The sequence below is a fragment of the Puntigrus tetrazona genome, chromosome 20 (genome assembly GCF_018831695.1).
Source record: "Puntigrus tetrazona isolate hp1 chromosome 20, ASM1883169v1, whole genome shotgun sequence".
Taxonomy (NCBI): domain Eukaryota; kingdom Metazoa; phylum Chordata; class Actinopteri; order Cypriniformes; family Cyprinidae; genus Puntigrus; species Puntigrus tetrazona.
In genome coordinates, this window is record NC_056718.1 from 2,451,890 (window position 1) to 2,463,864 (window position 11,975).

General features: G+C 35.6%; 1 protein-coding gene across 2 annotated transcripts; it reads left to right on the top strand.

The window, feature by feature from the left end:
* The first annotated feature begins 135 nt into the window (after window positions 1–135).
* Window positions 136–10,464, top strand: ufl1 (UFM1-specific ligase 1). 2 transcript variants are annotated; one of them, XM_043220192.1, is made up of 19 exons: window positions 136–356; window positions 1,271–1,416; window positions 1,530–1,558; window positions 2,725–2,822; window positions 2,945–3,059; window positions 3,328–3,458; window positions 3,981–4,039; window positions 4,130–4,276; window positions 5,229–5,404; window positions 5,489–5,665; window positions 6,222–6,345; window positions 6,536–6,658; window positions 6,799–6,919; window positions 7,174–7,340; window positions 7,475–7,602; window positions 7,930–8,010; window positions 8,449–8,534; window positions 9,063–9,243; window positions 9,806–10,464. In XM_043220192.1, exons 1-19 carry the CDS (start codon window positions 280–282, stop codon window positions 10,022–10,024), a joined length of 2,385 nt encoding a protein of 794 aa, XP_043076127.1. In that variant the 5' UTR covers window positions 136–279; the 3' UTR covers window positions 10,025–10,464. The 2 variants fall into 2 exon arrangements, with proteins under 2 accessions (XP_043076127.1, XP_043076128.1); XM_043220193.1 differs by having other exon boundaries at window positions 6,539–6,658.
* Window positions 10,465–11,975: the final 1,511 nt, after the last annotated feature.

Genomic DNA, 11,975 nt, shown 5'->3' on the forward strand with positions numbered 1-11,975 from the left:
CTGTATTATTTAAAAAAGTCAAAAACAAAGACGACAATCTTATTAAATAAGTACAAGAGAGCTTTTTTTAAATGCAGCATTTAACCGTGCGTGCGTACTACAACTAGTTTGTCCCTTGTGCGTTTCCGTCTGACGTTTACAGAAAAGTGACGTGTCTTTTCTGTCAGGGTAGACAGGCAGCGCTGCAGAAGTTTCAACGTGAGGTTATTTAAAACTGAACAAATACTGATTAAATGTCCGAGTAAAACGAGAACACTAGTTGTGTAATTAAGTGAAATCATGGCGGCAGACTGGGAGGAAATCAGGCGTCTGGCTGCGGACTTTCAGAGAGCTCAGTTCGCAGACACTGTTCAAAGGTAAAACCCATGTTGCTATTATTGCTGCCGCGCTTCATCCCGCCCCCTGCTTTCTTATGTCTTGAAGCGGTATATTCTTAACAAGAACGTGCAAATTGACAAGAAGCTTAATCCACAACATGTGGGGAAAACTCACGACTCCGTTTCATGCGACATTGGTCGTGCATCAAAACGTCATCGTCATCGGTATTTACAAACATCGTTAGGGTAAAACGCGTTAGAACTGATAATTGTATCCCTTACCAAGCACTTTTTGTTGTAAAATCTTGTTTTGGCCGTGTCGTTATGCACATTGGTGTTCTTTGGACGTGCTGACAGTGTCTCAAGCACGTTATAAGTTACAGTACACTATGGAAGTCGTTTACGAGCATTACGAGTGCCATCTTGTGCAGATGTACCTATTTTTATGATCAAAAAGTAACATGTAATCCTGACAGTCTATATCATTTAACATTTGAAAAAATAAAGTTTTTATTGATGTATGCTTTGTTGTGATAAGACAATATTTGGCCGAGATATAGCTATTTAAAAATCTCATTTAAAGTTGTCCAAAATAAGTTCTTAGCTATTTATTTTTACTAATCAGTATTTTTGATGTATTTACACAAGGACATTTACTAAATTTGGGTTTGTGCTAAACGTAATAAAGTCTGGAAGGAGACATTTTTAGAATGTTACTAAATATTAATATCAATCATAGCAGATGCAAAAGAAGATGCAAAATTGTGATTATGCTTTGATGTCTTACAAATTGAAATCTCAAATATACATTATTGGGGGCTGATGATATGGTTAATGTAGTTTTATTACAAGAAATTTCCTATTGCTTTGAAAACAGTAGCACTATTGATTTGTGTGAAAGTAGCTGTCATGTATGATTTGACACCAGATTGTGTTTTGTGTGTTGAACTCAGGTTGTCTGAGAGAAATTGCATTGAGATCGTGGCCAAGCTGTTGGAGGATAAGAAGTTAAATGTGGTTTACACTCTGGATGGGAAAGAGTATGTGACTCCTGCTCAGATCAGCCGGGAAATACGCGATGAACTGTATATGCACAGAGGTTAGTGGAATACTTGAATTATTTCACTTTAATAAGTGTACTGTTTGTCTCTTTGAATGACAGAGTCTACTAAATGCCTACTTGAATCTAACGTTTTTGCTTTATATTTTAAGGGAGGATTAATGTTGTGGAACTTCAAAAGGTTGGTTTAATATATAACATTAACAAACATCTAATAGTTTTTATATACGCATCTTATGAAGGAAGACAGATGAGAATAGATTTTTTACAAAATACAATTTTGCTGTAAAATTGTACTCCTTTGAATATATTAGATGAATTTGTTTCTTTCTTTAATCGGATTTGGAGAAATCTCCAGTACTTGTTCACCTCTGCAGTAAATGGGTGCCGTCAGAATGGGAGTACAAACAGCTGATAAAAACATTACAATAATCCACAAATCTGTCATTCTTATTATTATGCTTTCTTCAGAGAAAAGCTTTTTTGTACTCGCATATTAAAATCCATGAAACCATGAACATTGTTTAGTTCAGTTTTTGATTGCAATAAGTGCTTGATTGATTTCTCAAACATTTTCACTGAAAACAATCAATATTTTAAATATTAAGACTGTTCTTTTATCCTGTGGCAACAATTTGAAGTTTTAAGACATCTGATAAGTTTAATTATTTCAAACACACATCTTTTGGTTTCACACCTGATGCCTTGAAGTGGTTTGGATTACGTGTGGATTCTTGTGATGTTTTTATCAGCTGTTTGGACTCTTATTCTGACGGCCCCCTATGTAATGCGAAATCTTTTTAAAGTCAGAGTAAAGTCAATATTTCATATATATCGATATGTTTGTCACCACTGTGACATAAAAATGTCTTATTAACCACCCAGCCACATTTGAATGCTAATAAAAAGCGATGTAAATAAACTAAGGTATCAAAAATAAAAAAAGCCATTCTCTCTGCTGTCAAACACTGTGGCCGTGTCACTTGCGGTGCTGAAACCACTCCCACTCACCGCAAAGCAGCCCCCTCTCTCAACTGTCTTCGTCATCAGCTTGATTTAAACAAGGAGACTAAGCTCAGTTGTTTTGTAAATTATAGCAACCATGTAACGACATAACCATGTAAAAGACATAACTAGATAAGCTGTAGCAATGACAGTAACTCATGATTGAACTGACAAACCACTGATGCTTATGCGCTCTAGTTATTGTGTGTGTGTGTGTGTGTGTGTGTGTGTGTGTGTGTGTGTGTGTGTGTGTGTGTGTGTGTGTGTGTGTGTGTGTGTTCAGCTTGAATCAGCATTTGGGGTGAACTATTCCTTTAATTACTCTTTAATGTTTTTTAACAGATCATCAATGTTGATTTGGTGCATGTGGAGAGCAGAGCAAATGAAATCTCCAAATCAGACAAAGGCACCCAACTCATTCTGGGTCAACTGATTGACAAGTGAGTGAGAAACTAATGCATAACAGTGGGAAAACTATTGAAAATGCTCTATCAATATGTTCGTAAACTTGGTGGCTTACACAGTTATAAATTTCTTCTTTATTGCTTGTTCTCCTGTAAAGAACATACTTGGATCGGCTTGCTGAGGAGGTGAATGATAAACTCCAGGAGGCTGGACAGGTGAACATCGCAGAGCTTTGCAAAATGTATGATCTACCTGGAGATTTTCTAACTGAGGTTAGTCTGATCTGTGCGAAGTATTGTGGTTTTTTTTTTTTGTGAGAATGCAATCTTTCAGCGGTTTGTGGAAACCTGCTTGCGGTAGCTAGTAGCTAATGTAGTCCATTTGGACAATTGATTTGCTCATAAAATTTAAACCATAACATTTATTTGTTTTACATTTAAAATACTGGAATACTAGAATGTTATATGAACAGCACACAGTTAATAATGAAATGGTCTGTTGACTGCCTTCTCAGACAGTTTAACATGTTCGCTCTGCTAGGAGCTGAATTCGAGGCTGGGCAGAGTGATCCATGGTCAGATTGATCAGTACAATAGAGGAGTGATCTTCACACAAGCTTTTCTCTCCAGACACAAAGCTTGCATATGCGGTCTGTTCAGTGCCATCACAAGGTAAGCAAATCCACCCTCTGCATCATGGGACAGATCATGGAAAATATACAATAAGAGGTGTACTGTAGTTTACTGTTAGTAATTAATTTAAAATAATGTTCTATTATCAGCCTGTTAAATAAAATTTTCAAAAATGAAAATTACACTCTCAAAACCCATAAGAATTGTATTATTTTATTCTGTACCATTTTAAGTCATTGTTGTCCCTTATTTTTGCTAAATGTTTAATTGGTTCATAAAGTGATCATGAAAAGTATCAATATTATTAACATATTTAATTTAAGCATTTCACATGTACCGCTGCCCAACATGCATGTAATGTGGAGCTCAAACCAAAGAGAGAATTTTAGGTAAACTAACCATATAATTGTGGACTAAGTGCACATTAAATGTCCTTTATGTGCACATAAAAATCTCCCAAGCATCTCTGATTTCTCATATTTGTCAATGGAATGAATACATTGTTGTAGTTTTTTTTTTTTTCCTCTGTAGTTTTTTAACAGTTTAGATTTCCATCCCTAGGCCTACACAGATCAACAACTTGCTAAATGTTCATGGTTTTCAGGAGAATCTGTTGTACTGTGAGTATTGCAGTTTGGCTACTTAATCAGTCGTTTCTTATTTGAGCGTTCTGCATACAGACTGCTTGTTTGTCGTTTCTTGTTTATCAGCGGTGCTTGATGAACTGGTTAACAGTGGCCGCTTGAAGGGCACCGTGGTCGGAGGCAGGCAGGATAAAGCCATTTACATTCCTGACATTTACTCCAAAGCCCAGAGCTCTTGGGTTGAGTCCTTCCTGAAACAGAATGGATATTTAGGTGTGTTTGTTTTAATTGACAGTATGTAGCTTAATGCATTCAAAATGTTTAGTCTCCCTTCTTTGGAAATTAGGGACCCAGAAAAACTGATGATTCCCGATGTATTGTAGTCACAGCACTGGATTTACATTTGAATTACATTTAGTCATTTAGCAGACACTTTTATACAGAGCGATTTGCAAATGAGGACAATTGAAGCAACAAAAGAGCAATGATATACAAGTGCTATAACAAGTCTCCGTTAGCTTAAGGCAGTACATGTTGCAAGTGTTTTTTTTTATCATATAATACATAAAAGGAAAATTGATAGAATAGAAAAATAGAGCAAGCTATTGTCATTTCAAATGGTTTTTAGCCCTAAATAATATGCCACTTACCTCCAACTAAAGCTGCATCTAAAATCTATCTTTATTTAGAACAAATCATGACGCATACCTCACCCAACAACACACACACACACACATGCATTTATATTTGTCTGTACTGTATAAGCTTATTGCTCTATTTTAATATTTTACAAAATAACAACAGTTAAGGTTCAATGTTTAGCACCTGAGACGTGTCCATGTCTGTCAATATATCTCATGGTATCTTTACCTCAATTAATTAGGCTTTGCCAGAATAATTTATTGTATAATTTAATTAAATAAATTGAAATGTTTTTCAAACTTGTTTTTATTATTTTTAACAAAAAGCAGATCCTTGTTACAGTACATGCTAATAATAGAAGCAAATAGGGATTTTGTAAAGGTTTTAGAAGGCCAAATTGTAAATATTAAAGGCGTTTTATTTGAAGTTTGCTGGGTTTTTTGTTATTATTTAAGTGAGAGATGAGTCAAAATAACTTTTTGTGTCACTGACACTATGCTGGAGTTGAATTCATATAAATCCAAGAACAGTCCTGTAAAGCTCTTCTCAGTACAGTTGTGTCTTCTTCTTTTTTTCCCTGCAGAGTTTGATGCGCTGACCCGTTTGGGGATACCTGATCCAGTCAGCTACATAAAGAAGCGGTTTAAGTCTAGCAAACTGCTTTTTCTTAAATCTGCATGTGTTGGCAGAGCCATCATGGATACGCTGGAGGCCTCAGTGGAGGAAACTATTAACTCTGCCACTTGGGTCGACCTACAGGTACAGCCATGCAACATTTATTTTTATTATGTTTTTTTAAATGGAGAAATACCTCCATTAATGTTATGTACATTTCTTGTTTAGCCAATGATCCCAAGTAGTCTGTCTGACAAAGATGTAGGAATTCTGCTGAATGAAGTGTTGCGGGGCATGAATGTGCAGTCCAGTGCAAGGCTTCTCTCCACTTGTGTGGTCAGCGAAAAATTTATCACAGGATGCATCAATTTGTTTGATGATATTATGCAACAGAAAGCACAAAAGGTATGCAAGCTTTTTCTGTACTCTACACACCTGGAGTACCTGCGCACATCACATAAAAAAAGTCCAAAAACTTTTTAATGTTACAGACCAAAAAATAATATTTCAAAATTGTCTATGTCCCAGGTACATAAAGTAGCATTAATAATAAACAAGATAATTGAATAATTTAAATTCCTGTTGTTGGGTAGGTCACCCACAGATGTCAGTTTCATTAACAGGTCATTATCGTTAACTAAAACAAAGACATTTAAAACATAATTGTTCATTAAAATAATTATAAAATTAAAATATTCAAGTATGATTTAACAATCAATAAAAACTATATTTAATAAAAACAAATTTAATCAAACTGAGTAGTAATAATAAAATGACAGTAACAGATTTACTAAACATTAAACTAAAATGAAATGTAAATATATAAATTGAAAATATTAATGTTACATATTAACAAATAACAAGACACAGTGTTGCTTACAGAATGAAACAGCATAACTGTAGACTAAAACATTTGAAGGGTATTTTCACTGGATGTTTCACTTCTCTCTTTTATCTAAAGGAAGTGAAGAATAACCCAGTGTTTCTGATAACGGAGGATGATGTCAAACAAGCATCAGTTTTGTTGGAGTCTTCAGCCTCTTCAAAGAAAGACAAACGAGACGAACGCCGGAAGAAGGCTTCAGGTTGAGAGAGTTGTTGAGCTCAATTGTTATACATCACTCAGTGTTTTTTTTTTTTTTTGGTGGGGTTTTTTTTTTCAGTAATTTTGATAACTTGCAATAGTTTTTAATTGTTGAAGTAGTAATTGCTGTTGATTTAAAAAAAAATAAATAAATAAATGAAAGCTTGCTGTTGGCGTTTCGTGTTCCTCAGAAGGCAGTGGAAGTGTGAAAGGAGGTGGAGGCGGAAACGCTCGAGAGATCCGAATTCGCAAAACAAAAAAAAGGGGGAGAAGGGAGGAAGACAGTGATGACGAGACGACACACACATCTCAGGGTATGAACACAGAGGTGTCAGCTAATAAAATTTGCTTTAGTTGGTTAATGAGGTATCGTTCGTTTTTAAAACAGCCTGAAAACATTCTGATTCATCATATTGATTCTTATTTTTTTGTGTTGTTTCATTTGTGGTTATAGGCCGAAATAAGCAAGGAGACATACCCTTTCTCTCAGTGGAGGAGATCATGGAGGTGCTGGGGGAGAACGTGTGTGACAGCTCTGAGGAGATGCTGCAGGAACTAGCAGAGCAGATACAAAGGTTCAAACCATGATATTCAAGCATATGGAGACAAAATAATTGGAGTAGTTTGGAGAAAAAAATATTGCATTAATGATATCTTGTTAGTGTTGGTCTGAGCAGATGCATTAACAGCTGTTGATTCAAATTTAAATATTTATCTCAACAAATTTTCATACAGAACATTCAGTTTGGTGTAAACACACCTTTGTTGCCTTTTCACAAAATTTAAAAAATCTAATTACACAACCTACAAAACTTTTTTTTTTTGCCAGACCATTAAGCAAAATGTACCAGGAAGTGGTCAGTGCAGCTTTTATGTCCACAAGTTCAGCCGGGGCAGGAGGGAGTCGCAAGAAAAACATGAAGGATCTTCAGGAGGAGATCACTAACTTGTACAACAACATTCGCCTCTTTGAGAAAGGAACCAAACTCTTCTCAGGTTTGTGTCCATCTCAGTTGTTCATCTCAAAACACACTGCAAACTTTCAGTCATCAAGTGTACACAATGTGAAGTGACAGCATTGTGATTGTCTGTCCTCCCCTAACTTTTGTGCTTTTTTTTTTTCACACTAGATGAGACGCAGGTTTCCATTGCCAAGCATGTTTTGAAGACTGTATGTACGGATGCAACCAATGTGCTTCTGAGCTTTGTGGCAGCTGAGCATATGACCTCGGACAGCTCTAATTCTATCACCAGTGAGGTACAACCTACTGCTATTCCATAAATCACATTGCATGAAAAATAATTCCATTCTGCTTTTTTATTAGTAGATTTGGTAGAACTGAACCCTGGACAAACAAATATAATACATACACAGTTGCCATAAATAGTTTTGTGTTTGCCAAAGAAGGGGTTTGGATGTAGAAGAAGATCATCAACACTGTGGCTAAGAGATGAAGCCGTAGACATGAACTCTTTCTGATTCTCCAGGAAAAGCATCTTATAGTTGAAATTGACTGGGAAAAAAAAACTAATTTAGATGGAAAAATGATGATAAGTGTTGTGTCTGTTTGTTACTGTGTTGCAGATCAGGTTGAAGATTCTGGGAAAGCTCTCAGATGAAGTTAAATCTCCTCTGATGAAACTACACAACAGTCTCAATGGAAAGGTGTGTTTGATGACAACATAGAATCACAGAACTACAATTTAAGGTCATTGCATACTGAGTTTCAAATAAAAAAATATATACCTCACTTTTAGAGTCTGCCTCCAAAACCTTTGTCCTTCATAAAATTCGGATCAGGTTAGATTTTTGATTGGAATGGATGAAAAAAAAAAAATTATGCAGACTCAGTGTGCAAGGACCTTTTTACAGTTCTGCACATCTCCTGCCCATTGCATGTTTTTATTAATATTTGAGTAATTTGATAATGCTCTTAGCTATGAATAAAATAGAGTATCATGTTTAAATCCATTCCAAAGAATTCCACAGATTTTTCCTAAAATGAACGGATAAACAGAAATATCATACTATATATTTCATTACATTTTACTGTCAATTTTCATAGGTTGGAAGAGCAAAGTAATAGGTATTTGTTTTTTGCAGGCCATTGAAGACTTTTTGTTATGTTTGGAGATGAGTGCAGAAGAGTGTGGGCTTCTTCTGAAAAAAGGCGACAAGAAAAGAGAAAGGTATAATCCCCAGCACTGCACCGTTATTGATCTTCTGCAGTAATCAACAGTCTGTTTTTATTATTCTTCAGTCATATGCGTTGCACTGCCGTGTTGTTCAGTAAAAGCTGATGTCTATCAAAACTGGATGCAACAGTGACCGTTACAAATCATTTGGACTTTGTGTCAGTTCATCATAAATAGAACGAGACATCAATTTGCACCGCGGCCAGATCTAGTGTAGACAGCATGAGTGTTTATAATAGGTTTTAATGTCTTGTATTGTGTAGACACAGTGTTGTGGTGCCATGTCTGTGTGTATGATAACACATACTTTATACAAAACTTAGCTTTTAAAAAACACTTTTCGTTTACTTTTCAAGCATAGCCATGTCAAGTCACCTTTTTTTAATAGCAGCTTCACTCTATTAAACAGGAAAGTAACAGAATCAATTAAATTTTTGATTGATTAATTTTTATTGAATTTTTTATTTTAACTATGGCGATTTATTGAGTTTACATATGGTCGATGCATGTATGTGTGTGCAGGCAGGCTCTCTTTGTACACCGCCAGGCTCTGTCCGAGCAGCTGAGGGATACAGAAGACCCTGCTCTTGTGCTGCATCTGACCAGCATCCTCCTCTTCCAGAACGTTACACACTGCATGCTGCATGCACCTGGACGCTGTGTGCCGCATATCATCGGCTTCCTGCAAAGCAAGATCTCTGAGGTAGCAATGTGTGCCCTAAAGCTAAAGTAAAATCCAGCTTTGCAAAAAAATCAAATATAAAATAACTATTATACTAGAGATTTTTGGTTAGTCAGAGTCATTGCACATACCCTATGGGAAAACATTGCTAAATATAAATACTGAAATTCATATGTGAACCTGGACCACAAAACCAGTAATTTTCTGGAAAATATTTGGCTAAGATACAGCTATTTGAAAATTTGAGGCTGCAGAAAAATGTAAATATAAAAATTCGCCTTTCAAGTGAAATGCTTAGCAAGGCATATTACTAATCAAAAATGAAGTTTTGATATATTTTATTGATATATTATTATTTATTGTAGGAAATTTACAAAATGACTTCATGGAACATGATCTTTACTTAAAATTCTATCTTGTGGCACCATGACAAGTCTACAGAAACAAAAGGTGTGTGTGTGTGTGTGTGTGTGTGTGTGTGTGTGTGTGTGTGTGTGTGTGTGTGTGTGTGTGTGTGTGTGTGTGTGTGTGTGTGTGTGTGTGTGTGTGTGTGTGTGTGTGTGTGTGTGTGTGTGTGTTTTAGGAGCAGCACAAGCTGTTGTCCCAGTACCAGAGTCTGGTTGTCAAGCAGCTGGTAGTGCAGGGTCATGGCCTGGAGAAGAAGAGCAGTCTGGGAGAAGAAGCCGAAGACGGTCCTGTTGTTTCTGATGATGCGGAGGGGCTTCAGAAGGAGCTTCACACTCTCACCAGAGACATTAAAAACATCATCCTTTCTCAGAGAAAACCATCTGTCAATGAATAACACAGTTGTTCGCAACAACCCCAGCCATTAATGTTATCTGCTACATCATGTATTAGAGCTCTAATTTTAAATCTGTGAAATAAACAGACTGAATTCAACCTTTCAACACATTTCCTTTGAGAAGCAGCAAAAAAAGTGATATTTTTGTGCTTTACTGACAAAAGTGTTTTTTTCTGTTCAAAGCCCTTCGGCCCAAGCTGACAATGAACATGATTTGGGAAATAATTGTTAATATTTGCCAGTTATTTTGCATACATTTGAATTGTATCTTGTCTATGAACCATGAAAGTCCAATTGGAGTTAACAACACTTCTGTTTGTGATTGTAAAATCATAGATGACCTGCTGAGGTGCTTAGTCTTTGTGTAAATAGAAATGATTTATAAGACAAACAGCAACAAAAGACAGACTCCTAAATAAATGCCAAACATTTAAATGTGATGTATTGGTGTACGTGACATTTACATAGATCTCAAAATAACTTTAATTGGTAACAGTATATGAATAATATACTGATAATAGTATTATGAACAGTTCCATATGATACATTCAAACATAAAGTGCTGTAATAAACTCTGTATTGCCAAATATTGGTGATTATTGTTTCTCAAATATTACATCTGGCCAGAAAATGTTAAGCGCTACTAATTATTTCACTAGCAGGTCTAAAGACCCACCATGAGGCTGTGTCAGATTATTTTTTTTTAAGCAGATTGAACAAAAGGCACAAACTACAGTAAAATATTAAGTAATCAATCTGCTACACTTTACCAAATTTGTAATATAGATATGTTTGAAAAAGAAGTTGAATATGTTTATTTTATTGGGCAGGGTTAACCCTACAAAATTCTTTTCACTGAATATTTTTAGATGTAATCTTCTTCATAATTAACATTTTCCTTATTACCTGTCAAACTAATTGCAAATGTTTTACAATACTGTTACATTTAACTAGTTACTCCCCAATACTGCAAACAGGGTAAACCCTAATAGACCTGCCATTTGAAAATGCTATTCACTTCACCGGTCAGTAGTTTCAATATTATCATCATTACACGAAACATGAATTTACATTTTATTAAAAAATAAGAATTGCACCAAACAGTAAGAACATTGCCTCCTTTTTCAGATCACAATTGGAATCGGGTACAAATCAGTTAATTAAAGAGAAGCCCACACCTGGTATATATGGGCATGAGCATTCAAATACATCCTGCAATCATGGCAAGAACAAAAAAGCCATGAGCCATGTAAAAAGTGCATCTGGAAAATAATTGTATGACTTTGGCCTGAGGCATGCTGGGATAGACTCCAGCACTCGCTGCGACCATACACTGGATAAACGGCCACAACAAGATAGACAAATGTAATATCTACGGGAGCACTTATGATTTCAGAGTCTATAAATATAACAAACAACAAGCCACATAATTATGATTTCACACCCGCCCACATTCCTGCAACCTGATTCAAATGTGCTGTAGTCTAAATGGATATTTTCTCGCAAAAAGTATTAACACTGTATGTACATGTAATGGGCATCAATTATAAATATCCACTGATTGCCCTAAAAGCACATCAAGTAGCAGAAAAAACAATATATTTGACGGTTTTTGAAATATAATTATTTACTTGAGAACCGTATTTACGTTGCTGCATGCATTTAATTTGTCCAGCAGAAAGATTTTTTACATCCGTGATTTATGATTTATGACTTGACTTGTGAATCTTGTCCCTCGCAAAAACTCTTTTAGCTGTTGTACCAAATTTAATTCAAGTTCTCTTCAAACTGTTTTGAATCAATGTCAATGTAGTGTAAGTCACCATTATTTATATAGAGCTTTACAGTATTAAACATGAATCTGTGTAGTGCTTTTGGTTGAAAGCCCTGTGCAGTAGGGCATTAAAGCTGTGATTTCTTTATGTAAAGCTCCAGGATCTTTGCAGGATGA

Coding starts and splice junctions, on each gene's coding strand:
- ufl1 (XM_043220192.1), top strand. CDS start 280: ATGGCGGCAGACTGGGAGGAAATCAGGCGTCTGGCTGCGGACTTTCAG. Junction 5,405..5,488: donor CCACTTGGGTCGACCTACAG/GTACAGCCATGC, acceptor TTTCTTGTTTAG/CCAATGATCCCAAGTAGTCT. Junction 6,346..6,535: donor ACGCCGGAAGAAGGCTTCAG/GTTGAGAGAGTT, acceptor CGTGTTCCTCAG/AAGGCAGTGGAAGTGTGAAA.